The 26,984-nt window shown below is 42.4% G+C and overlaps 3 protein-coding genes across 8 annotated transcripts; 1 reads left to right on the forward strand and 2 right to left on the reverse strand.

Moving 5' to 3' along the window:
• Nucleotides 1-18,757: 18,757 nt before the first annotated feature.
• LOC121976686 lies at nucleotides 18,758-21,187 on the reverse strand. Its single transcript, XM_042528966.1, has 2 exons — nucleotides 21,081-21,187; nucleotides 18,758-20,976 (listed from the first exon to the last, which is right to left on the reverse strand). Exons 1-2 carry the CDS (start codon nucleotides 21,096-21,098, stop codon nucleotides 20,533-20,535), a joined length of 462 nt encoding a protein of 153 aa, XP_042384900.1. The 5' UTR covers nucleotides 21,099-21,187; the 3' UTR covers nucleotides 18,758-20,532.
• LOC121978673 (ethylene-responsive transcription factor LEP-like) lies at nucleotides 18,927-19,781 on the forward strand. The gene has a single exon (XM_042530981.1). The coding sequence runs from the start codon at nucleotides 18,927-18,929 to the stop codon at nucleotides 19,779-19,781; it is 855 nt and encodes a 284-aa protein (XP_042386915.1).
• Nucleotides 21,188-21,300: 113 nt separating the features above from the next.
• On the reverse strand, nucleotides 21,301-26,794 carry LOC121976685 (scarecrow-like protein 1). Of its 6 annotated transcripts, none has more exons than XR_006110680.1 (5): nucleotides 26,560-26,794; nucleotides 22,253-23,751; nucleotides 21,907-22,062; nucleotides 21,576-21,829; nucleotides 21,301-21,454 (listed from the first exon to the last, which is right to left on the reverse strand). XR_006110680.1 is itself a non-coding variant. In XM_042528965.1 (5 exons), the coding sequence occupies exons 2-5, from the start codon at nucleotides 23,635-23,637 to the stop codon at nucleotides 21,631-21,633; spliced, it is 1,653 nt and encodes a 550-aa protein (XP_042384899.1). In that variant the 5' UTR covers nucleotides 23,638-23,751; nucleotides 26,560-26,794; the 3' UTR covers nucleotides 21,492-21,630. The 6 variants fall into 6 exon arrangements, 5 of the variants coding, with proteins under 5 accessions (XP_042384899.1, XP_042384897.1, XP_042384895.1 ...); XM_042528965.1 differs by lacking the exon at nucleotides 21,301-21,454 and having other exon boundaries at nucleotides 21,492-21,829; nucleotides 22,253-23,411; nucleotides 23,499-23,751; XM_042528963.1 differs by lacking the exon at nucleotides 21,301-21,454 and having other exon boundaries at nucleotides 21,492-21,829; nucleotides 22,253-23,748.
• Nucleotides 26,795-26,984: the final 190 nt, after the last annotated feature.

A 26,984-nucleotide genomic window follows, 5' to 3' on the forward strand; every position in this document is an offset into this window, starting at 1 on the left:
AAGAAGGGCATACAAATCAAATGCGGCGGAATAAACATGCAAAGTCTTATTAACGGACAAGTGTTAGAGCACGTGGTGAAGTTAGAATTGGTTATATGTCAAAGATTTCACTAATCAAGGAATAAACCGGACCTAATTGGGTTGCCACTAACTTTATGGAAAGTCATAATTATTCACTGTTGACCCCTTCAAAGGTGCATTTGTTACACTTACATCGTGATATTTCGGTAGTAAAGAAAGCATTAACTCAACAATTTTTAGAGGTCAATGTGCCAAGTTGTCAACAAAGGTTATTATTAGAGATAGAGTATGAAGGGCCTAGATGGGTAGGTTGCATAGAAAGAGATATTAGAAACTTTGAGAAAGAGCTAAGGGATGAACAAAAAGATATCGATACCAAAACACTCATCGAGTTATTTACATCTGAGAAATAGAAGAATTCAACTTTTTTCTTTGATTACAGACTAATTCAGATAACAAATTTAGTAAGTGTTTTGGGCGGAACATGTATCAAGGACGACATATAATGTATTTGGTAATGTATTTGTATTTGATATGACATATAACACCAACAAATATGGATTGATTTTTACACCATTTGTAGAAGTTAATCATCATACAATTATTTTTGGTTACAACTTTATAAGTAATGAGAAAACTTAATCTTTTGTTTGGCTATTTAACAAGTTCATAGAAGATATGCCTAAAGGTGCACCAAACATGATATCCCTAATCAGGATCCTGCTATGACGAAAGTCATTGCCCAATTTTCCTTCAAACAGTGCATCAATATTTTATTTGTGATACATACTTAATAAATTCCTAGATAAATTGAACCATTTGATTTTTCATATTACTATCAAAGTATAAAGAATGTCATTGGAAAGTCTACAACACCTGCTGAATTTGAGAATTTATGGAAAAAGATTATCAAGTGTGCTAACTTGGAGAAAAATAATTGATTGTCATTGATATACGAATTGCGACACAAGTGTGTGCCAACATATTTTAATCATGTATTTTGTGTTGGAATGTTAGGTAGTCAGAGATATGAATGTTCATATTCATTTTTCAAGAGGTATGTCTCAAATAAAAACTTATTAATGAATTTTATTACCCATTTCAATAGGGCACTAAGACACCAAAAACACAATGAATTAATTGATGATCGATCATATTAATATGAATGAGCATCCCAGGATTAAGATAAATTGACCAATGGAAACTCAAATAGTTAAGCTGTACACGAAAAAGAAAAGGTGGAGTTTCAAAGTGAAATAAGTGGGAGTCATGGTTATTACGTGTAACAAACATCTATAGGAGTTGACTTAGTGGTTGACCATGTGATGAATTTTTAAAGTTATTCTTCCTCCAAACCAAGGGTACACACGCATGACAAACAAAGGGACTACATATCCATAGCTATAGCAAATTTGTGTTCGATAGCATTCTATGCACATGTTAGTTTTTTTTATATCAACTAAGTGTTTTATTTGTTTGATAAGTATATACTCAAACTATGAACACGAGATGCAAAGGTTGAACACGAGATGCAAAGGTTGGAGCAATATATACATTGGGAGAGTAAAATTTCATCAATGATCTAGAAACGTTTTTGATGTCAAGACACTCGAGGTCATCATATAAAGCTTCAGTATTAATTGATAATACATCTTTGACTGATGAGGAGATAAACTTCGTGGATGAACAATTCGATTGTATTTACAATAAAATTCAAAGAAAAACATTAGTAGAAAATGCAACAATGAAAGTCAAAGAAAGAAATCCATAGATGGGACCCTTGTTATTCTTAATCATTCTTAAGTAAGGACAAAGGGATGTGAGAAGAAATTGAAATTATTAAAGGAGAAGTTTGTAAGTACCATTGGTTGATTATGATGTGATCAACCAAGTTAAGTTAAGTCTTGTCTATTTTTGATGTCTTGTGTCTAAGTGTGCAGGAGCTTAGGAACATAAGAAGTCAAGTGGAAGATACAGCGGAGGAGAAGGATGACAAGTGAAGCAAGTTGACGGACTCGATGCATTTGAGGGACAAGAAGCTAGGGAAGAGTACACTAGTGGAGAAAAAAGGATTCGCATGGTAGTCCTAGGGACGAGAATCCAGGGGGAAAGCCTACTCGAGAAGAAGATCAAAGTTGAGTTCAGGTGAGTTCAACTCCGGACGTTCAAAAGCATCACCCATAGGAGCAAAAGTTTGGAAAATGTCAACTCGAAGGTTGACCTTGGAATGAAGGGTTCTGCCTTGAAGACCTGAGGCGCCTAAGTGGACTGGAGGTGTCTTGGGTGATTTGGTTTTCCTTTGCCATAGATAGGCGCGGAGGCACCTCTACGAACTGGAGGCACCTCAGCTGAAAAGGTCGGGAGGCACCTTGATTGAACTGAGGCACCTCGGTTGAACTGAGACACCTCCGCACAAAACTCAGCCATAGTAATGGCTACTCACTGGTGGCACCTTAGATGAATGGAAGCGCCTCATGTGTCAAAAGCCATTGGATAAATCAGATCTGATTGGATAAGTTTTACTGATTTAGAGGCGCCTTGAGCTCAACTGAGGTGCCTCCAGTGCCACGTTAATCAAAGGTAAAAAGTGTTTTGAACACTATAAAAAGAGGAGATGTCCTCTAGCTCAAACACAACACTTGTATTCAATTTCTAGGTTTGCTATTTTCTAAGCTATAAACCGTTGTATGAGGCTTCTCCGCTTATGACCTTGTCGAAGAAGGAGATTCTTGCTTGTGCTTACTTCTATCTGGGATTAACAACCTAGCCGATTGTGAACCAAGTAAATCGGTAGTCTCGTATTTCTTTTTATGCATTTATTTTATCTTAATTTACAAGCGTGTGCTAACTAAAGTCCAAAGATCAAGAAAGGTGCAACTTTCTATTGCAGACAATTCACCCCTCTCTAGCCTATTACCGGGACCTACAAAGTCAACCTTAAAGTCACGGTTATGTTGTGGATATGGGCATCAAGGTGTGTCACATGACAAATGCAACTGTCTAATTTTACAACAAGGGTATACGTTGATTAATTCTGCATTTGTATTATATTTTTGTTTGCAAACCAATTAATTTTATTAAATTTTGTAAATATGACGATGTGTTGGTTGCCAAATCAACTATAGATAATCATTATACCAGCGACATATGAAGAAGATTTAACATCTATTGCTAGTACTATGAAAGTTTTATTTTATTAAATTATAATGGTTGAATAAGTAATTGAAGTTATTAATTGTCTTTATTGTTGCAGGTTCAAACAACATGCGCTTTGATGCATGAAGGTTTAGCAAACAGCCACGACTTAATGGAGTTGTATTTGTCGAGTTCCCACATATTACTCTATTATACTGGAGTATATACATTTACCGGGAAGATGCCCTGAGTAATTGTATTATGGCCAATGTGGTTATGTTCAGTTAACTATAGTGGCATTTGCCTAAGTTGGAATTAGTTCCTAATGTCAATTTCCTAAGTTGTTTGGGTAATTGTTTATGTACTTTCTTATGCAATTAGTGCCATTTGTTTCGTTGTTTGTTCTCGATGGTTCTTTTGAATATTTGTGTTGGGATATGCCCGATGCGGGTGCATGCTAAAATATATTTTGTAAACATGCGCAGCGAAAAATAAAATAATAATAATTTTTAATTATTACATCACACACACCACACGCATACAAGAATACAACATATTAAACATGATCACATAATTAAAATTTTACGAGAAGTAAATTTACGCTAAATATACCTCATGAACGACCTGTAACAAGAAGACATCAACCGTAGCGACGTTGTCAAACCTTGCCTCTAGTCGTATACATGCTGAGCTCCTCAAGACAACTCCTTGAATATAAGCCTCTCATTCGGAAGTTACTAGCCACGAGCGAAGAAGGAGGATCTAGAAGAAGAAGAAGAGAATAACACAAGGGAGAGTTTTTCTCCCTTGCGGTGGTCACGACAACAAGATGGAGCACCCTCTTGTTGGCGGCAGGAGAGAGAGAGAGAGGAAAGGGAGACGAGGATTGGGTTTCCAAAAGTCAATCAACCAAATAATGAAACTTGTATCTAATTCTCTCCCAATTACATCTATATATAATCCTCTTTAATTAGTTGGATTAGAAAGCCCAAATTTAACCCATTATCTCTTAACCAAAAAATAGTCCATTAATCCCTTGGTTTGATTTATAACTAAACAAGTTGATTCATGACTAATTCATGATTAAACCAAATATAGTTCAACTCTACCATAAGAGATGTAGCTCATCCATGCTTCCATTATGACAAATATTTTCATATTTATCTTATGTATGGTTCAACCAAACATTTATCTTTTGATCTAAAAATTCTATTCTTTAACTTGTTTTACGTCTTTTAGAAACTCGTTAGTGCGTGTGACCCAATAGGTTCCCTATTTATCTTGGTTATCCATAATTAACTACTTAATTATAGAACAATCATAAATGTCATCTAGTAGTACATCATGATCTCCAATTAGTCAGAAAATCATAGTTGATCTTAGAACTAATTCTAAACCCTTCAACAACTACAGTCAGTCGTGCCTTATTCCTTTCACTCGTCTTATACTCACTTGGTTCAAGACATGGTCTATGTATCTGTCCCCATTAGACTGACTACGTCACACCTAGCTCAAGTAATATTTTCTTGTTATGCAAATTCAAATTACTTGTACATGTGTCTAAGAGTCTCACACTCTTAACATGTGATTCTTTGGCCAAAGACTTTGAATAATAATTCTAATGAGTGACCATAGGGTATACGTCTTCTCGCAAGAAGCAGTGAATCCTCTGTGGGCTATCCAAACATCCTCGGGCATTTCAACTTATACCCAATCATATGAGTCTACACCTCAATGATGTGCTTGCTTAAGATGTCAAAGTATAAGTCTCCATGGCCAAGATAACTTGTATACCTCAAGTCGAAGGAAACTTGCACTCGAGCTGCAGTAAAAGTTTTACAAACATATCCATATATATAGATAATCATATGAAGTCTTACAGCGAGTCACTCCAATGAACTAGTTAACATAACTAACATCCACGTTTAACTCTCGACATCCTAATGTCTCCAGCCAGTGAGAAAATAGCTGCTTAGCGAACCAAGGAGTATAACCTATACTAGTCTTACATAATTGATGATGTCTAAATGCAATTCGACAATTAGGAAAATTCTAATACGTTCATAATTTCACATATAGAGATAATCACTAGTTGTGATCCAATCACAATTTCTCTCATGCTATGAATTGTATTACGGGCATTCAATAAATGAGTTTAAGATAATCAAACATATAATATGCACTCAAATAGTGAATCTATATTTAGTAAAAATAGTAAGGTGATTGTATTAGGACATCCCTCAAAATCTAACAATTTGTTCTATGGTTTACTATTTAAATATTTTCAGTTTGTACAAGGTTGCGAACTACGTTGTAGCAGCTACGATTCCGTAGCTATTACAACCTCAAACTTGTGTTGTAGTAGCTATGAGTTCATAGTTGCTATAACATATTTGTACAAGGTTCCGAACCACATTATAGTAGCTATGGTTTCATAACTACTACAATCTAAAATTTGTGTTGTAGCATTACGGATCCATGGCTTCTACTGTAGGACCATTGGGCCGGCTAGGAGAGAGTTGTTGGATAGTCCTGTAAACACAAAAAGCAAACAACAACCTTCCTCGAACTCTTTAAGCTAACACTTGTATATATAAAGTAAGCCGATAAATAAAAAGCATAAAGAAAAAGAGAGGCACAAGGATTTATTTGGTTACAACCGATGTGGTTGTTAATCCAAGGAAGATTAAGCTCACTAAAAACTCCTTCAGGCGGAGAAGCCTCGTACAGCGTTGAAGTGCAAAAAACAGAAGCTCAACTCTAGACTAAAGCTTACAAGCGTTGGAATTACAATTCAGAGTTCGTTGGAAAGCTTCTGGACCAAGGCTATATTTATAGCCTTGGTCGGGGCGCCTGGAAGGGTTCCAGGCGCCCTGGGGGGATAAAACTTTATCCCCCAACATTCAGAACACATTAGACGCGTTTTGGTCAAACTTCAAGTTCCGGGCGCCCCGGACTGCTCCGGGCGCCCCGGACCCTAAGTCAACTCCGGTTGACTTCTTTCGCCTCGGTCCGGGTCTTCAACTCCGGTTCCGCTCCCTTGGGTGATCTCTGCCATCAGGAATAGGGCTCACTCGAACCCAACTTTCGGTCTTCTCGAGCAGCCTTCCGCTCCGGCTTCTCGTCCCTTGGAATCGCCGCGTGTTTCCTTCTCGTCCACCAGCGTACTCATCCGCAGTCTTCGTCCCTCGGTCGCACCTCGTGCCGACCTTCTCGCTAGCTGCGTCTCTTGCTCCCCGAGCAATCTTCCACTCCGGCTTTCGTCCCTCGGAACCACCGCACGCTTCCTTCTCGTCCACCGGGGTACTCTTCCGCAGCGCCTTGTCCCTCAGACGCACCGCGTGCCGTCCTTCTCGCTAGCTACGTCTTCCGCTCGAGTACCTGTGCTCCTAAGCTCCTGCACACTTAGACACAATGTTAGAAACAACGCAGGACCTAACTTAACTTGTTGATCACACCAAAACAACCTTGGGGTTCCAATATCTACAATGTGTTTGTACAAGGCTAAGAACTACGTTGTAGTAGCTACGATTTTGTAGCTACTACAACCTCAAACTTGTGTTGTAGTAGCTGCGGATCCGTAACTGCTACAAGATGTTTGTATAAGGCTAAGATAGATCAACCCACTGTTCAACATTAAAAGTAAAAGTTATAAGACATAGAAAAGAAAGAAGATAGTCGTTATAACATAAAGCAAAAGGAAGACCAACAAAATGATCCTAGGGCCTTTCTAGCATATCGATGAACTCTTTTAGAGCTGCATTAACCTCTATCACTTGCTCATTCGGCTTGGTAATTGTGGCATGGGTCTTTTCCAATGTTTGAAAGGCAGCCTTCAACTCCCTCATCGCTTGTCTCGTTGAGGATCTGTTGGTGTAGAAGACCTTGCCAAGATGTTTGAAGGCATGGAGGGGGAAGCGTCATTCCAAGACCCCATAAAAGTGTCAAAACTTGAATCATCAGGCACTATCAAGGAACCAGAAGAGGGCCTTTGTTTCAGGTGACACAAATGTGCCATTATTTGAGAAGAGTTTTGCGCCATGATCTGAAAGTGAAGGGTCAACATACACTAGGATGTCATCTTTACAATAGTGTGAATTTCATCAATTCCAGAGTTATATTCCATTAAATGCAAGAGAGAAATTGGTGAAATTTAATTCAGAAAGTTGAAATATCATTTCCAGAGTTATAGCCCATTAAATGAAAGGGTGGAGTTGGTTAAATTTAATAAATCAAGATAGATTTAATGTTGTAGCAGCTATGGACTCATAACTGCTGCAATGTGATTGAACAAATCTTTACAACGTTATAGCAGTTACAGTTCCATATCTACTATAACACAGACTTAACGTTGTAGTAGCTATGAACTCATATATGCTACAACGTGATTGAACAAATCATGATCACGTTATAGTAGCTGTAGTTCTGTAGACGCTACAATATAGAATTAACTGATCCTGTCTGAAAACTGAGTCAGACGGACCGTTGAATAAGATGGATGGAATGTTGACCGAATTACGATGTCCTGGGAGGGGGGAGGGTATGCTGAGATGACTTCTACGTTGACCAAATCGTCAGAAATCCTCTAGTCAATGCTACCTGCAGCTAGCGACCGAGTTGCCCCGGTCCCAGGTACCCCAATGCTTGAGGCAGATCCAACGAATATGTAAGGAACAAACTAATAGTAGAATAATGAAATGAATGTAAAATGAGTATGGTAACATACCCTGGCCCAAGGGGCGCTCTCTGGTGGATCGGTGAGCTGGTCGGGAGGCTGTTCGAGTTGTCATGACTCGGAAGAGTAGATAACTCTGAACCGAATGAAGAGCTGGATCTGATGGCACCAAGTCGAGCACGACCTGGATCCGGACGATGACATGCATGCCAAGATCTAACAGCAACACGTAGACCAAGGTATGATATCGACACGTAGACCAAGTATGACATCGGCATGCAGGCCGGGTATGACATCTGCACGTAGGTCGGGGTATGACATCGGCACGTAAGTCGGGGTATGACATCGGCACACAGGTCAAAACACAACAATGGCACGAAGGCCAAAATAGAATAGCAAGATGCACTACGGTTGTAGCTCAGGGAGGTTGGATCGCATCAACAACGCATGACGACGCGGATCAGGGGCTGGATATGCGTCAGACCTAAGGACAAGGGTACCGGACGATAGGAGATCGAATCTGGAGATGGGGCTGCTTGCAGCGACAGTGACACTATGAGGTTGGTCGAGGCCGTGGGTCGACCGAGGCCATGGGTCAGCCGGTGGCTGCCGCTGGAGGTGGTGGTGACTGCCGGAACGGGGCAGAGCCGATGCAAGAGCTATGGCACAGGAGGCTATCGACGCTAGGGAGGCGGCAGTGATGGCCTCAATGCTAGAGGCTACGTCGACACTGGGCAGTTCATTCAAGTTTCTAGTGAGAGGAGAGGGAAAGGGGGTTGTCGGCTCATGGGCTGCTCACTGGGGCTGTTAGCGACGCCGACAATCTAGCTGCACGCGTTGAAGGAGGTTGCGACCCTCTTTTTCCCCGGAGGCAGCGGCGCTAGGAGGAAGAAAGAAGGGGCGAAGCTTGTTCGAGAGAGGCCCTGTAAGGGAATGAGAAGCGTCGACGTCGACATAAGCACGTGGCGACGAGGGGAATTTGGCGTCGAAGGTCTGTCGGTGGGAGGGGAACAGGTATATGTGCTGCCGACGAGAGGGGAGGCGGCGAGGCGGCTAAAGTGTGCTTTCCTCATGGTGGCGACGAAAGAGAATCAAGAAGGCGGTTCGGAGGCGGTCTTCACTGGCGACGAGAGGGGAGGGCCGTTGAGGTGTGCATCCCTTGGTGACGACAACCAAAAACGCCGAAGAGGATGGAGTGAAAGAGAGTGAGAGAGAGGGGAGCAGTGGCTTGCTGGCGACAAAGGAGAAGGCGATCAACAGCGGCATGGGTGGTCCAGTGAGAAATGGAGGTCGTGTTCCCCCTTCCTCTTGTGTTAGTGGTGGCGGCGGACCGAAGAAAATGACCTCCCCTTCCTTTCAATAGTGCCTCCTTCTCCTCCTTAAAGCCCTACCTAGTGAAAAGATAAAGCTACCCCTTCTTCCCCTCTTAATTTCTCCTGGGCCCTTCACCTATATCCGTATCACAAGCCTCCCCTTCAAGTCTAGTCGAAGGAGGTGCAAGTCTGACTAACTAGACCAAGCCTAACGTAAAGTGAAATCACCCCTGAATGCAGAGTCAGATCGTTGTACTTGTCATATAACGTCGAATAGTAGCTATGACGATACTGAGCAAGTGACTAAAATAATACCAAGCGAGCGACAAAAAATAGTGCCAAGCGCATATTAAGCAAATGATTGATCGGATGTCGAGTGGGAGACCAAGCGATATCGTGAAAATGGTCAGGCATTCCTGAGCAGAGCGATCGGACGATTATGCAAATGCCAAGCAAGAAGTAAAACAGGTGTCAATCGAGCTGTGAATACAGGGTAGAGCGATGAGTGCTAGGCAGAGCAGCGAGTGAGACACGAGCGACGAGTGCTGGGCAGAGCGGTGAGTGAAACATAAACGGTTAGTGCTAAGCAGAGCGACGAGTGAGACGCGAGCGATGAATGAGAGGAATGTCGACCAAGCGATGAGTGTCGAAGTGAGACCAACACTTGATTAGGGAGAGAACTCGGCCGACTAGTCATTGTGCCCGACAGAGAGGTCGTTGGCCACGAGAACCTTGCTCATTTATAACTCGCTCTCGGGCGAGAGTCCGGAAAGCCGATCGAGAGAATTCGATCGAATGGCCGAATGATACCCAGCGGATGCCCAATGAACAAAAGAATGCCGAGTGTGTGTATAAATAGAACAAAGCAACAGACCGAATAGTGTCGAGTGGGAGATCGAAGAAATGTCAACTGCGCTCTCGGGAGAACACCAGGCAGGTGGAAAGGTGACGGGCGAGCGGTGTCGAGCGCGCGACCGAAAAAATGTCAACCTAGTGATAGTGAACTGTAGTCGGACGGTCGAAAAATGCCAACCTGGTAATCGGAAGAACGCAGAGCGGGTGGAGAGACGACAGGTGAGTTGTGTCTAGCGCGCGATCAAGAAAGTGTCGACCGGTCAAGCGGGAGAATGCTGAGCGGGTTGAGAGACGACGGGTGAGCTGTGTCTAGCGTGTGACCGAGAAAGTGCTGACTGGGCAAGCGGGAGAATGCTGAGCGGGTGGAGAGACTACGGGCGAGCGATGTCTAGCGCACGACCGAGAAAGGGCTGACTAGGCAAGCAGGCGATCACCGAGCGGGTGGAAAGATGATGGACAAGTGGTGTCGAGCGCGCGACCGAAAAAATGCCAACTGGGCAATAGGGAGAACACTGGGTGGAAAGACGATGGGCGAACGGTGTTGAGCTCGCAACTGAGAGAAACATTGAGTGATAGGCCAATCGGAATAAAGCGAGTAGCCGAGCGAACAACCGGGCGATACTAGTCAGGCGGCTACAAAGATATTGACCAGATGACCAAAAAGAATGCTGACCGAGCATCCGAGAGAAAGTCGATCAAGTGTCCAAGAGAATGTTGGGTGAGTGGCCGAGTAGTACCAGTGAGCGGCTGAGTGAACGACCAAACGATACTGATCGAGCGGCTACAAAGATGTCGACCGAGGGACCATAAAAATGCCTAATGGGCGACCGAGATAATGTCGACCGAGCAATCGTAAAATGTGACCGAATGAACATAAGGATGATGAGTAGGCGCGAAGCCTGTGTACTCGACAAGCTGAGTCATGCACAAATCCTGAGGGATAGAAGGCACAACGACACTGCACCGAATGGGCACGGAGCCGATAAGATTGAAGGTGAATGCAAGAGGGGGCAAAGCCGGGGAGCCGAGTGGGCGCGAACCCCGTGAGCCTAGCGGCGAGTGGGACGAGTGCTAACTGAGCAACAAGTATCAAGTAGAGCAGAGAGTGAAACGTGAACGGTTAGTGCCGGGTAGAGGAGCCAAACTCGACCGACTAGTTGTTGTGCCCAACCGAGAGGTCATTAGTCGTGAAAGCTATACTTGCTTATAACTCGTACTGGCGCTAGAGTTTGGAGAGCCGACCGGGAGGTCATTGGTCGCGAGTGTATGCTCACTTATAAATAGCACTGGGTGAGAGTCTGAAACACCGACCGAGAAGTCGTTGGTCACGAGAGCATGGTCTCTTATAACTCGCACTGTGATGAGAGTTTGGATCACTGACCGAGAGATTATTGGTTGTGAGAGCAAGTTCTCTTATACCTCACGCTGGGGCGAGAGTCTGGAACGCCGACCAAGAGGTCGTTGGTCGCTAGAGCATGCTTGCTTATAACTCATGCTGGGGCAATAGTTTGGAATGCTGACTAAGAGGTCGCTGGTCGCGAGAGCATGCTCACTTATAACTCTCACTGGGGCGAGAGTCTAGAACGCAGACCGAGAGGTCATTGGTCACGAGAGCATGCTTTCTTATAACTCGCGCTGGGGGTGAGAGTCTAGAACCCGACCAAGAGGTCGTTAGTCGCGAGAACATGCTCGCTTATAACTTGGGCTAGGGCGAGAGACTGGAACATCGACCGAGAGGTTATTGGTCGTGAGAGCAGACTCGCTTATAACTCGCACTAGACGAAAGTCTGGAACGCCGACCGAGAGGTCGTTGGTCGCGAGAGCAAGATCGCTTATAACTCGCACTGGAGTGAGAGTTTGGAACGCCGACTGAGAGGTCGTTGGTCCCGAGAGCAGGCTCGCTTATAACTCACGCTGGGGTGAGAGTCTGGAATGCCGACTAAGAGGTCGTTGGTTGCTAGAGCATGCTCGCTTATAAGTCATGCTGGGGTGAGAGTATGGAACGCCGACCGAGAGGTCGTTGGTCACGAGAGCATGCTCACTTATAACTCGCGCTGGGGCGAGAGTCTGGAACCCGACCGAGAGGTCATTAGTCGGGAGGGCATGGTCGCTTATAACTCACGCTGGGGCGAGAGTCTGGAACGCCGACCGAGAGGTCGTTTGTCACGAGAGTATGCTCGTTTATAACTCACATTGGGGTGAGAGTCTGGAACTTGACCAAGAGGTCGTTAGTTGCGAGAGCATACTCACTTATAGCCCACGCTGGAGCGAGAGTCTGGAACGCCGACCGGGAGGTCGTTGGTCGCGAGAGCAAACTCACTTATAACTCGCATTGGGGCGAGAGTTTGGAACATCGACTGAGAGGTCGTTGGCGATAGTCTGGTCTGAAACTGGTGGTGATACTTTGGTCCGAGACCAGTGGGGATAGTTCGACCCCGAATGGGGGAGGTGGAGCTTTGTCGGCCAGCTGAAGCTCCAAGTCAATCCCTCAACTCCCAAATACCCGTGGAGCATGGGGAGAAGATAGTATGTTCGTCAGGATCCTCTGAGACTTTGATAATGGCAGAGAACCTTCCAACGTAGTCCATCTTTACGTTCCAGAACAGATGGAGAAGATTCCCACAGACAGCGTGATAACCATGATTTTACTGTATTATTTTGATTCATACATGCATGATTTGATGCTATATTCATAGATGAAACCTATATATGCATCACATTTCATACATTGTCTTTATTCTTGTACTTAATTGTAAATTATCTTATTTTTGGTATTATTTGATGCTAATATTTGATTCTTATTTTGTAGGCATCAAAGGATCTTGGATTTGGATCTATTCAAACCGAAGTTGTGCTCAAATTGGAGTTTAAACGAGAAGATCAAGCTGCGGAGTATTATGGACCGTTCATCAAAAATTGGACAGATCTGAACCATCCATTGAAGATCTGGTCCATCCGACCAAAACCCACTGATGGACCTAGAGAGCTCCGATTGCACCCATTTCAGTTCCTTTGGATTTCTGATGTTGCAAGGAGTTCAAATATGGTGTTCATTATTTATTTTGACTTTTTATAGATGTTTGTACATAAAATCAAAGAATCATCAAAAAAACTCATGTTGAACCTGATATGGAATTATTTTAATACATATGTTGTATTTCTTTGATTTGTATGTATCCTTGAATCAGTAATAGTTACATTCATAATACTGAATACATAAACTTATAGTAACTCCATTTGAGATAGTGATAATGAATGTTGTGCTGGACTGAAGGGAGATCAATTGGGATAGGGACACAGCTCCAACCCTGACCAATTGAACAAGTTATTCACAACCTCAGAGTCCAACCGAGCTTGATTTAGTCATGCAAAATTCCATTCATCATGCAGTTTTCACTACGAAGGAGCATTCCCATTCATCACCTACTGATCCATTTGTTGCAACTCAACATTCCGAATTAATACTTTTTGCAAGGAAACACACGAGAAATGGAATTGTGCAACCGAAATAGAGAGGAATAATTTATTGATCTAGGCATAGATTCAGGCAAAGAATGTATTAGAGAATCACTGAGAGTCCTGTTGGACCTGATATGCTTTCATATCAGGTCCACGTTGGGCCTGATATGGAATCATATCAGGCCCAACATGGGCTATTTTTGCCGATTCTTTGATTTTATGTATAAACATCTATAAAAAGCCAAAATAAATAATAAACATCATATTTGAACTCCTTGCAACATCAAAAATCCATAGGAACTGAAATGGGTCCAATCGGAGCTCTCTAGGTCCATCAGTGGGTTTGATTGACCCATTTCAATTCCTATGGATTTATGATGTTGCAAGGAGTGAAAATATGGTGTTCATTATTTATTTTGACTTTTTATAGATGTTTATACATAAAATCAAAAAATCGGCAAAAACAACCCATGTTGGGCCTGATATGGAGTCATATCAGGCCCAACATGGGCCTGATATGATTCCATATCAGGCCCAACGTGGCCCTGATATGACCATATCAGGCCCAACATGGGTTGTTTTTGCCGATTCTTTGATTTTATGTATAAACATCTATAAAAAGCCAAAATAAATAATAAACACCATATTTGAACTCCTTGCAACATCATAAATCCATAGGAATCGAAATGGGTGCAATCATCTCTAGGTCCATCGTGGGTTTGACCAAAACCCACCGAGGACCTGAGGCTCCAGAGAGCTCCAATTATACTCATTTCAGTTTTAGTGGATTTCTAAGATTACAAGGAGTTCAAATATGATATCCATTGTTTATTTTATCTTCTTCAAATATATTAAAATGTTATTAAAAAATTGACTAAATTTTATATAATGTTATTTATATGACCTGATATGATTACATATCAGGCCCACGTCGATCCTGATATGAAGAGATATCAGACTCACGTTGGGCCTGATATGACTTAATATCAGGTCTAAACCATATTTTCACTCCTTGTAATTTTAGAAATTCATAGAAACTAAAATGGGTGCAATCGGAGCTTTCTATATCGATCAGTGGGTTTCGGTCAAAACCCACTGATGGACCTAGAGATCTCCGATTGCACCCATTTCAATTTCTATGGATTTCTAAAATTGCAAGGAGTTCAAATATGGTGTCCATTATTTATTTTGGCTTTTTATAGATGTTAACAAGTAAAATCAAAGAATCGGCAAAAAAACCCACATTGGGCCTGATATGGAATGATATCAGGCCCACGTTGGGCCTGATATGATTCCATATCAGGCCCAACGTGGGCTTTTATGCCGATTCTTTGATTTTGCTTGTTAACATCTATAAAAAGCCAAAAAAAATAATGGACACCATATTTGGACTCCTTGCAATTTTAGAAATCCACAGGAACTGAAATGGGTGCAATCGGAGCTCTCTAGGTCCATCAGTGGGTTTTGACCGAAACCCACTGATCGACCTAGAAAGCTCCGATTGCACCCATTTCAGTTCCTGTGGATTTCTAAAATTGTAAGGAGTCCAAATATGGTGTCCATTATTTTTTTTGGCTTCTTCAAATGTATTAAAATATGATTAAAGATTGACTAATGCTATTCTTATATTCTACCGACAGAGGAGAGAGAGAAGTGAGAGAAATATAATGAAGAAAAGAAAAATAATAGGAAAAGTCAAATTATCAGGAGGGTAAAATAAGAAATGCTTTTAAAAAAGTGCGCTCTTTGATAAATACTAAAGTAATGTACACCTTTTGATAAATTTAGATTTTTAAGTGCGTTTTGGGTAAATTGCCGAAATTACTTTTACTCGTCCTCGAACTCTTCACCCACTACCTTTCCAATTCTCACTCTAACAACATCATCATCACATCATCGCTTTATATATTTTTATTATATCAATTTTATTATTTTTTAATATGAATACAAACAAAATTTTTTTTCACCACACTTTTCAAAGTCTAGGACCGTCCTATCTATAAGATATTAAAATTTAAGTGACTGAGTCATATCGGCTTTACTTTAGAACATATGCATCAGCTCCCCCCTTCACATGCAACCCAACAGATCTTTTGACTCATCCAGGCTTCCACGGGCCCTGCAACAATAAATAATACACAAAATTCGAACTCTTAACTTAGAAACAACTGAAACAAACTTTAGGCTTCGGAAAGTGTTTGGCTTGTGGAGTTTATCATTGATCTTGCTAAATTGCTAGCACATGGATGAGCAATGATAAGCGATTCATGCTTCGCTTCAAAAACCTACGCATGGTTTAGAAAATGAGAAGAATTAGAATTCCCTTAAAAAGTAATCGAATGTACCTCTGATCTTTTGATTTAAGAACCGCAAGCTCTCATAGCTATTAACACTGTTTGCATCAGGTAATAATCTCTGCTTCTAAACTGCCTTTTATATTTCTGCATTACAAGATCATAGTGTGAGTTGATGAAGCAAGCGATTGAAACCGGAGGTGAAAGACACAAATCTCCTCTCTTAATTTCCTGCAATGAATTAGCAAGAGAGCATGTACAGCATGATTGACTAATTTAATTATCTAAAGAACTACTTGAATTCATTATACTTTGGAGAATAAAGTAAGGCCCCCCTCTATGTCACTTCTACTTCCAACTCCCATGACCACCAAAGCTCATATGAATATCAACTAATATTCTCCCATTGATATTATTAAAAAATGTAGACGTCTAGATAACTCTAAAATGATAAATGAAGGATAAAAGTAATCAGAATTTTCTGCAAGGTTCACTGAACATACTGATTAGAATATTGTAAAACAAAAGCATCGGCATCTAAAGGGAGTGATACAACATGCTATTGCTAATCATTTCTGTTGAACCACATAATCATGTGATCACCTTCCTCATAATTAGCAACTCCACACCATGAGAGAATAATCAACAGATTTAGAGAAAAATAAACAGGGACCACACCCCTGGCTTCTTAATTCATGCCCGACCTTAAATATGCCTGCAGTAGATTTTCTGTCAGCTTTCTGATATAATATTTTTCAGAAAGCATACTGCATTTATATACATCAATTATAATCTATGAGCATGTGGAATTATATCCAAACTTACTCCAAATGGTCAAATAACTCCCCAATTAGGATGCTTGACTTGAAAAGAGAACATGCTTCAGCAATTCAAAGAATTGATGTAGTTTCCATATGGACGTGCATGTTTTTCGAACTAGCTTTTCAAGAGAATTACAAGACTATTAATTTGAACTAAAAGGCAGCATGATAATTTTGTGAAGAATGATAGAACTAGCTACTACAACACCATCATAAAAGCAAGAAAGACAATGACAGAGTATTAGTTTCATCTCATTTTCTAAAATACATGGATGCTTGTAGATTGATTAGACAAGTATATGGGAAAAAAAATTTAAGAACAATTAAGTGTTTAATTTAGATATTTTACATATCAAAAGCGTTCCTGAATCAATTTGATCAACTAGATCAATTTAGAAAGTCTACAATTGTTCTTGCTAGGTTCAGTTTTTGATATCGATATCACACATGTAAATGAGGGTCTTTGGTTCCTCGGATGCACCAAACCCTTACCTCATCGATTCACCATTTTTCTTTCATTAGCAACTTGTTAAGTTCCTAGTCAACCTCAACCTTTTGGTGCAATAATCTTCCTAACTCAAAGGTCATTGAGCTACAAGCATTAGAAGCTCCATATACAATCTGTTAATCTCTTATATACTTGAGACACATATCAGAAATACATAATAAATCTAACTTACACTCTTTATCAGTCTTATCAAAATAATATAATCAAATTCTACCACTCCAATCATGATTCAACTAACAACACCTGCTTCTTTGATTTCAACTTAGTCTATAATAATCAATTCCTTGCTTCCTATTAAGAAACATCCACTTGAAATGAGATTACACCTAAATGGTGGCAAAAGGTGAATACGTCTAAATTGTGGCAAAAAACGAATACATTCGCCCCAAGCGCCATGTCAACCCGTCTCAGGACCAACACAGAGGAGGTAAATCACGGGCGGCTACTAGCCTTTGGAATAATGACTAGCACATAAGGGAGATATTTACCTCAGTTTTATCGAAATTCGAACCCCAGACCTCACTATGGCAACACCTCATATGCTAGCCACTAGACCGTCCCAAGAGGACAAATATTGAACCACTAAAAGGTTGCTCCCGAGGACCAAAGTTCAAATCTCGATAGGAGCGAATATTTTAAAAGTCGCACTCTAAAGATGCATAAGCTGCTCTAGATTTATCCGGTAGGTGAATACCGTCTATCTCCAAGATTAATTGGACGAAACTTGAACATCTATATATATATATATATATATACAAAACCGCTCACCTGCGGTTTAGTCCCTGCAGTTTGGTGCGGCTATGATGAGCTGGACACGCCACGTAAGCAAAAAAAAATTAAAGGAAAAAATCACAACCGCAGCCGCACAACTATTTCTCCACCTCTCCCGTCGATCGCCACTGATCTTCACAGGACGCTGGCGGATCACCCTTCGCCTGGATCACAGCCGGATTCCAACCAGATGGCGGCTGAAATCCGGCCGTTTCGTGGCCAAAATCTGTCGCGCTGCTAGCAGACGTAGCGCTGCCGATTCTGAGTGTGATTTGGCCGAAATCCGATCGCTATCCGGCCCGCGACCGGATTCCGGTCAGATCACGACCAGATTCCGATCGGATCGCGGCCAGAATCGATAGCGCTGCATCTACTAGCGTCGCAGCCGATTTTGGCCACGAAACGGCCGAATTCAGACCGCCATCTGGCCGGAATCCGGTCGCGATCCGGTCGGAATCCGGTCTCGGCCCGGATCGCAACCAGATTTCGGCCGAATCGCGGCCAGAATCGGCAACGCTGCATCTTCTAGAGTCGCGGCCGATTCTGGCCACGAAACAGTCGGATTCCGATCACCATCTGGCCGAAATCCGGCCGCGATCCGGCCGGCGGTGGTCGGCCGTCCAACGGAAGGTCGGCAGTCATGTGACATTCGGTGGTTTGGCGAGGTCGGCGAAGAAGACGAGAAGAGAGGGTGATGTCGCAATTTTTTTTTAAGGCTTTGACGTGGAAATGAGAAATCACCTCTACCACACCAAACCGTAAGAAATGCACCGTAGGAGAACATTCCTTTTATATATATATATATATATAATGCGCGTTACTAAAAGTTTCATCAAAGTCTCGTCCCACCGCTCTATATAATTATATTTCTTTATCTCCACTCTAAATCATTAGATTGACCACAGTTGATCATCTAAAGCATGGCACAACCTTTTTATATAATATGTATATCCATATATTTCTTCTACCAGTCACCACTACCGCTGCTAGTATATAAGTCAACACCATACAAACTCTTCCACCACCAAACGAACGCAAATCTCGACATCATTATTCTCTAGCTCTCACTCTCCAATGGGTTTTTCCTTCGTCTTCTCCTCCTCTGCTACAAGCTCTGATCTCACTCAGGACAAGCAAAGCAAACGCAGGCAACAAAAGAAACCGCACGACAACAGCAGCAACAATGAGGCCAATGGCAATAGGGACACTGGTGGCAGCAGCAGGTATCTGGGTGTGAGGCGCCGGCCATGGGGACGGTATGCAGCCGAAATACGCGCCCCGGCGACCAAGGAGCGGCACTGGTTGGGTACCTTCGACACGGCAGAGGAAGCGGCCGTGGCGTATGACTGCGCCGCTCGCACCCTGCGCGGCGCCGGTGCCCGCACCAACTTCGCCTACCCCGACCTCCCGCCGGGCTCCTCAGTCACTCCCTTCCTCTCACCGGACCTCCAACCCCCGCCCTCCACCTTCCTTTACCCCCCTCCACCGGCCCCCGCACCGCAGGAGCCCGTCCATCGCACGACTACCTTTGCCTCTCTCGGAACTCACGACGGCTACAATTCTTTCGCAAGTAGCTCGTCCAACAACGACGGCGCAGCTCATTACTATTACCAACAGCAGCCGGAGGGCGGTTTCCAATACACAAACGCAATGCATCCCCCGTCTCAGCCGGTGGTTCCAGCGGGGCCATCAGCATGGGAGACCAGTGTTATCCCGGCTGCTGAGGATCTCCCGACAGAGCTAGGGGCAGCGGGATCAGCAGCGTGGTGCGACGCCGGGGAGTTCAACGGATACGACTCCCCGACCGCGCACGGGATCCTCTTCGATGAAGGCTACGTGCACAGCCCCCTGTTCGGGCCAATGCCGGCGGTTGACGACGTCGCCTCCGACAGCTTCCAGCTCGGCAGCTCCTCTTACTACTACTATTGAATGGGTACCAAAACCTTGTATTCTACAACCAACACTTCATTTGGGTTGTTCGCCCGCCGGTGGATGTGGCGTTTTACCTCGTGGTTTGGTCTGGTCTTCCTCCAGAAGCACTCTACAAGTTTAAAAACTCCACCCTTTTTCCCCTTCTTTGTACGTGTTGCTATTCATTGTTCCTCAAATGACTCCCTTGTCTTGTTGGTAAAAGCATTCTCGTTGACAAGCAGTAAGAAATGTTGCCATTTTTGCTGATCTTTGTCCATTGTAATGTCAACAACTTGTTTGATCATTGTTCACGTGCACACTCTGGTTAAAGGAGGCGCCGCAGCAGTGGAAGAATTCAAACGGGATCCTTTTGGCGACGGAGAAAGGAACGGTGGGTTGGGCAATGAGCTGAAGAAGAGCACATCGCTTTCAGATAGAAGGCGCCTCTCAAATCATTGCAGGTCTTCTTCAGCAATGCAGCTCGAGCGTCTCCTCCCCCACCGCCTTGGCTACGAATAGGGCATCGGAGCCTCTCACGTCTTCGCCATCCCATAATCTTAAGAGAAGTGCTTGGCGATGGCGAAGCAACCGGCCGGACGCCCGTGGCTGCTCCGGCTGGCTTCGCAGGGGTCGTATGGACCTGCTATCTCCGCCGGCGCAACCTCCCTCCGTGCCACTGGTTCGCCAAACCTCAGTGTTATTTGGTCGAACACCTCTGTTGCCAGCCCAAACAACAGAGTTATCACCTCCGTCGCCGGTACCAACCCAGCTAGAGGCGACACCACAGCCTACACAAGCGACCAACGCGCGACGCCTTCACCGAATGAGGCCCCGAAACCAGCAGCCGTGATGCAGGCGACGACTCCGATGCTGCAAAGTCTGGCGTCGCCGAGGCTTGTGACAGCAGCACCGGTGACAACCCATCCACGCCGTCTCGGACCGACGCCACAACCTCTTCACTATCAGAATTCCCAAAATCAGCCACGGCGGTGCCGGCTCCGGCAAGGACCCCAATGCGGCAACACCTGGTGTCGCCGAGGACTGTGAGTTGTGACAGAGGTCCAGCAACGAACCCATCCCCTCCGTCCCCTAGACCTGTAGCGACGACAACCCGGTCCCCGCCTCCTCCGCAATCACCCCAAATTATCAATGCCTCTTCTGTGACGCCGATGCCGAACCCAGAGCCCGAACAGGTCGCCAAACGAAAGCAGATCTACAACAAAAAGCAAAGATGAGAGGGAGGCGAGAGCGAATACCATCACAGGGCACATCATGGGAGGGTTCCTGGATCTCGCCCCTTCCTACGTTCATCAGTACCAGGTCAGAAAGCAGCATGTTCACCCCAGTCACAGCGGAGCACGGCGGGAAGGGAAAGACCGGAAAGGAATCTCGACCAGCAACAACAAGAAGAAGCAACAGCAAACGCCCAGGATCTCTCTGGTGAGCAGCAATGTGCAGAGCGCGTCAACAATTCGCTGATGCTCAAGCTCACAAGGAAGCGATCGGTCAAGAACAAACAACCATACCTGGAGTGGTCTTGCACTACCAAAATATTTCATCCATATATTTCAGTTTACCCATTTTCATTCGATCATTACACTTAAACAGAATCATCAGAGCTCAAGCAATGAAACCAGCTGGATTTGCATAAGAAAATTGTGGCTCAACACCTTATTCAATGGCAACCTTCCCTGTCAAACATAATTCTCAGTGAGGAGAGAGAGCAAGTTTTAGCAACACCAAATTGAACTCTGGGTCAACTACATTGATGATATCGGTGGAACTTTGTAGCTTATACACAGGAAAACTTACCAAGAGAATCCGAGTTATGGTTATTATTACCATATCTAGTGGCTACATCTAAACTTTATTTCCATGCTGAGGCAACTACCAAGGCCTTACTCTCCCATCCAAAGTACAGTGTGCCAGTCTCCTCCTTGACCATGTATCGATCGCAGTATGATTTCAGCAACGCTCTTATCGGTACGTTGACATTGCTACTGAATGGGCTCGAAACAAACCCCGCCATTGTCATCCTTGCTTTCCACTTTCCAGCAGCCTCATACCTTTGGTATTGAGTTGAGAGTTAATATGGTTGATGTGGAGAACACAAACATACAATGCTAATGGCAATGAGAGTTACCTCTCTATTCGGTCAGCACCTTCGCAAGCCAAGATGTTAACAATGTCGCGGCCAAGGCATTGCCTCTCGACATTCATTCTGTCTGTGCTATCCCTTGGAAGAGTCGCATCGAGTGAATCAAAGACCGCCGAATAATAATTGTAAGCCTCCACAAACCTGCCAGTTCTAAGCGCATCAATCTTTGGGAAGCAAAATGAAAACCATAGTGGCTGCTTGCACCATTTTTTTACTCTTAGAAACTTAAATCTGAGGCAAACTAGTTTAATACAAGTAAAAACGAGTGCATCAAAACTATACAGATGTGTCAAAGAATTATGAATGAAAATATAAATACAGAGGAAATAACCTTGGGAAAAATGGAGCTGTGTTGGTATTCATATCTTGCTCAACAATGGTAACCAGCTTTGGTCTTAATCCCTTCACCATTCGAAGAAGTTGATCTCTCTCATTCACAGTTGATACACTCTCATCTGGCATATGATGGAGATGAAAAGAAAAGTTAACCACAAGAGACTCTCCAGGCCGGCAATCTAACATTTCAGGTGTTACATCCCCAGTCTTAGCATCAATGAGTTGAAATTCGAATGGCACGCCAAGATCCTCCGCTAGCTTCTCAAGGCGCTGACCAATGACTCGCAAGCCTCCAACTGGTCGATTCACTGATTCAGGATCATCAATCACGGAAAATCTTACACGTGATGGTTTTCTTGACAAGGTTGATAATGTTTGTATCAGGTTAAAGTATTGGATTCCTTGGTTCAGATCAAAGTCTATGATATGAACCTTTTCTTCACCTCTGAAAGCTTCCAAAATTATGTAATTGGCTGCCATGTAACCGAACTTAAAACATGGACAGATCTCAAATAGAATCTGCATTGCTGATAGTCGATCAGAAGATGGAGGTTCTTTACATTTTAGAGCCTTATATATACCTCGCCCTGAAGAGGCTATCCGAGCAGCAAGACCTTCCACCATGTAGGCAGCAAGCCTTTGAGGAGGATCCCCTTGAATCGAAACAATTTGACGAAGCCAACTTATGATAGCTTGTGCTTCCTCTATACTGCCTTCAGATATTGCAGCAGCACAATCCAAAAGCAGCTGCTTGGCAGTTTTTGGCTCCTTATTGCTGCCGATACAACTGATGCTAGAATCTGAATAAGACCCCCCTGGTAAGTTTGTAGACAATAGATTTTTAATAGGTTCACCCCAATCACTGTCAACTCCCATCAAATCATCTGTATCCAAGTCCTCATTATCATACAGAAGAGCCTGCTCAAGTTCTTGAAGCTTCAACCTGATTTCTTCCTCGCCATAGTCCATATCTGGCTCTGGACTGGGATTTTCAAGCAAAGAATGAGAGGTCTGATGAGAAATGTTAGAGCTGGATGAGGAAACAGGATGGCTAACTTCAAAGCAACTGCTATAAGGATTATTTGATATTACAGAAGAATGAATATTAGCCATCAGTTGGCATGGAGCCGAAGGTTCTTGAACATAATGATGACCTGGAATATGAAGTGAATTGACATGCATTATTTCTGATGGCGAATTGGCTAAGTACTGCTTAGGAAACAAGTCTGTATGGCACAAACCAGATCCATAATTGTACATTTGCTTATCTGCACTTAGTATGTGCCTAGATAAAGTAGGATTGTTGCTGCCATCTTTGCGAGTGTAAAGATTAGATTCGCCACATGCAGTAGATGAATCTACAGACCTCATCATAGACATGATATTTTATCTCAATATACTCCAAGTGCTGAATGAGAGTTCCAATTAACCAAGACAAGAGGCTTCTTATGTTGATCAGTCAATTCAGACCAAATTCCAATAAGTAACATACTGCTGTGATCACAAAAGATCATGTTAGCAAGGGTTAATTTTATATCATGTCTTTAACTCTATACAAAAGAAGACATGCATAAATCATTTTCTTATATGAGTTTCTGTTCTTTTACAAACTAATTTTTTTGAAATAGAAGCGGACAATAATAGCTCCAATATCTTAAAGGAATTGGTGGATTGAGATCACATAGCTATCACAATTGTTTGAGTGGTAGGAAAAATTCAAACTTAAAAGACAGATTGCACTTCATTTAATGTAAATTGCTAAACAACTCCAGACAAACCACTGCAAACTTAATTAAAAAAACATAAAGAGATATAACCGCAAAGGACTTTGATTGAAAATATAAGTTGTTTACAGGTAAGCCAGTTTGCTTCTATCAGATGCCCTCACTCAAGGAACCTAGACGTTGTAACCTTGTCAGAGGAAGAAAGGAACTATCAAATGTGAGAAGTAGAATGGAATTTACGTGCGGTTTTTTCTTTTGTCAAAATTCTTGATAAATGAAACATGGCTATAAATGGCTTGTGACAAACTATAAATGGCAGTTCATCAACTGAATGGAATGCCTCAAAAGAAAAAGCATAGTTTTGCCAACAATGCATTATTTTCCAAATTATAAAAAGGAAGTCCACAATATTAACTATCTAGTAAAATTGTCATACTGATATATCTTCTTCACAGTAAGGGAATGATATCATAATCAGTTCCGACAAGTTGTGAAAAGATACTGTGTGTTGCTGGATGGTTTCTCATTCAAGAAGTAACAACATCAGCATATTCCTTTGGATGCATAAAAATTCCATATACAATATGGAAGTTTAAAATTAGATGAGTATTAATCCACCCATCTAATTTTAAACTATGAGTATTAATCCACCCATATATATATATATATATATATATATATATATATACACACACACACACACATTGGTATTTGCATTGATCCCTTCAACTGGCATTGATATTTGCCTTATGGGTGGATTCATACTCATCTAATTTTAAACTTCCATATTGTATATGGAATTTTAGGTAAGGCACTAAAATGTTATGTAACAAAAAAGGCAACAACTGACACAGCCACAAAAGATAAAAGAATGGCAAAACAGTCAAGAGAGAGAACCAACACCACAAACAAATGCTATGAATGTACTAAGATATTAGTATGCTTGTTATAATGGAGGGACCTGAGGGACCATATTCACAACTGTGTCTATTTTTTTATCAAATTGTGCAAATGAATCCATAGAGATCCATCACTGGACAAGATAAGTGGGGCAATTACGATGTATGTTTGATGAATGTGGATGAAGGCTAGTGCCAAAAACTGACTCGTTGATAGGACCAACCAGTAATTTATTTCTTATGAAGCACAATGGATAGAGAAACAAATCAGATGGAAATGATTCACAGTGCAAGGAATCCTTTAGGTAGATGACTATAGTTGATAATGAAGAGTAAATAATAGTCTAGAGTTTTCCAGTCCTAGCATGTATTTTATACTGTTTAGGTGCTATCACAAAATAAATGCCACTGTAGCACTATCTTGATTTTCCTTCAGTACCTCAGTCTAGTTTGGAAAATACTGAAAGCTTATATTTGGAACTTGAGAACCATATAAATTGTACAAGTTTCATGGAATAAGGGCATATGGAACTTGTACATGGTTCGTTGTCCCCCAGCCATTATTCTTCACCAAGCGAAACACTGCCTACAATATTACAACTATGGTTTATGTGAAGGTAACAGCATCTGGTAGAAGAATTCTTCACAAATACCAAATTGTGTGGAAGACATTCCAAAGATTGTTAAAGATAAGATTTCAAGGTAAAAGACAAATTGGAAATTAAGAATATAAAAGGATGTGCATTTACAGAAGTAGTCATGTAAGAGGATCCTCAGAATTCTGCCCGTAACATCCCAGGTCTTTTCTAGGAAGACAAAAAGAAAAATAAAGCACGCACACACAGAGAAGCATTAAGAGCATGTGCAATTTCCAGTTTTCATTACTAATTTCAGTCATTGAATTGCATAGCCACACATTTCACTTCTGTAATTCAAATATACCTTTTCATAATTTGATTATTTGTCTAAGATGAACCACCGACTATCAACTCGATGAACATTTTATGCCCGCCCCCAGGCAATGGTGCAGTGGCAGGGCCTCAGTTTCTCAGGCATTAAGGATCGAGTCATATAATTGGCAAATTAATGGATGAATTTTTAGTTGACCTAAGAACGCTGGAAACTTTCGTGGGCGTTGGGCCAACTAACAAAGATGAACATGGCATGCCCAACTCCTCGATTGGATTGGGGATGTCTAAAACAAATGACTCTAAAACCAAATTGAAAATCGAAACTGTGCTTGATGGATGACATCCACCATACCTACTTTCTGATATATCTAATCAACAGCTTCACGAATTCAAGGTTTGCTAAAACCGTATGGGCAACCAAAAAACATAAAGCTGTTCGCTTGATCATAATGAATAGAAAAGACGATCGCGTTTTTCCAGAAAAACTGTGATTTGAGGCCAAATATTTCATTCCAAGAAGAACAGAAAACAGTATAACTCCAGATTAAACACCTGCAGATGCGCACAAAAATTCACTAGTTCAACAGTGAAAATCAAAAAAATCCGAAGCGATTCGAACAACTGAAATTCCTATTTTTCCAATTAGTCAAAAATCAAAGTCGTTCTCAAGTCAAGACAGTATTCTTCAAATAGAAATTGAACTATTTAAGAGATAAGAAAAAAAAACAATTGAAGCCAGAAGAGTGTAATCCTCACTCCAGTTATCACCTGCTCCTCGATCAGAAAAGATGACCGATCAAAGCTGCAAGCTAGAGTTCGAAATATCTGACGGGTTGCCACCCAAAACCCGAAATAAAATTCCACGAGCCAGAAAAAAGCCAAAGAAGAAGATGATGACAATGATAATGGGCGGGAGGAGGAGAAACGGAGGGCGGTGGCCCGGCGGCGGTGGACGAGTCGCGATTGAGAGGCGAACCAACGATGGAAGTGGAGCACGCCCGAGGAAATAAAGACCACAGATGCCATCACAATGGGCGAAGTAAAGGCACGTCAATATCCTACGCGTTTTCCTACGCCGAGCTCAAAATTTGCCCATCCGACCGTCCATTTCCTCCCGTAATAAAAATCCAGACCATCGTTAGAGCTAAAAAACCCAAAATTTTATTCTTATTATAAAATGGCCCTCAATTTCT

This window comes from Zingiber officinale, chromosome 4B, assembly GCF_018446385.1.
Source record: "Zingiber officinale cultivar Zhangliang chromosome 4B, Zo_v1.1, whole genome shotgun sequence".
NCBI lineage: Eukaryota > Viridiplantae > Streptophyta > Magnoliopsida > Zingiberales > Zingiberaceae > Zingiber > Zingiber officinale.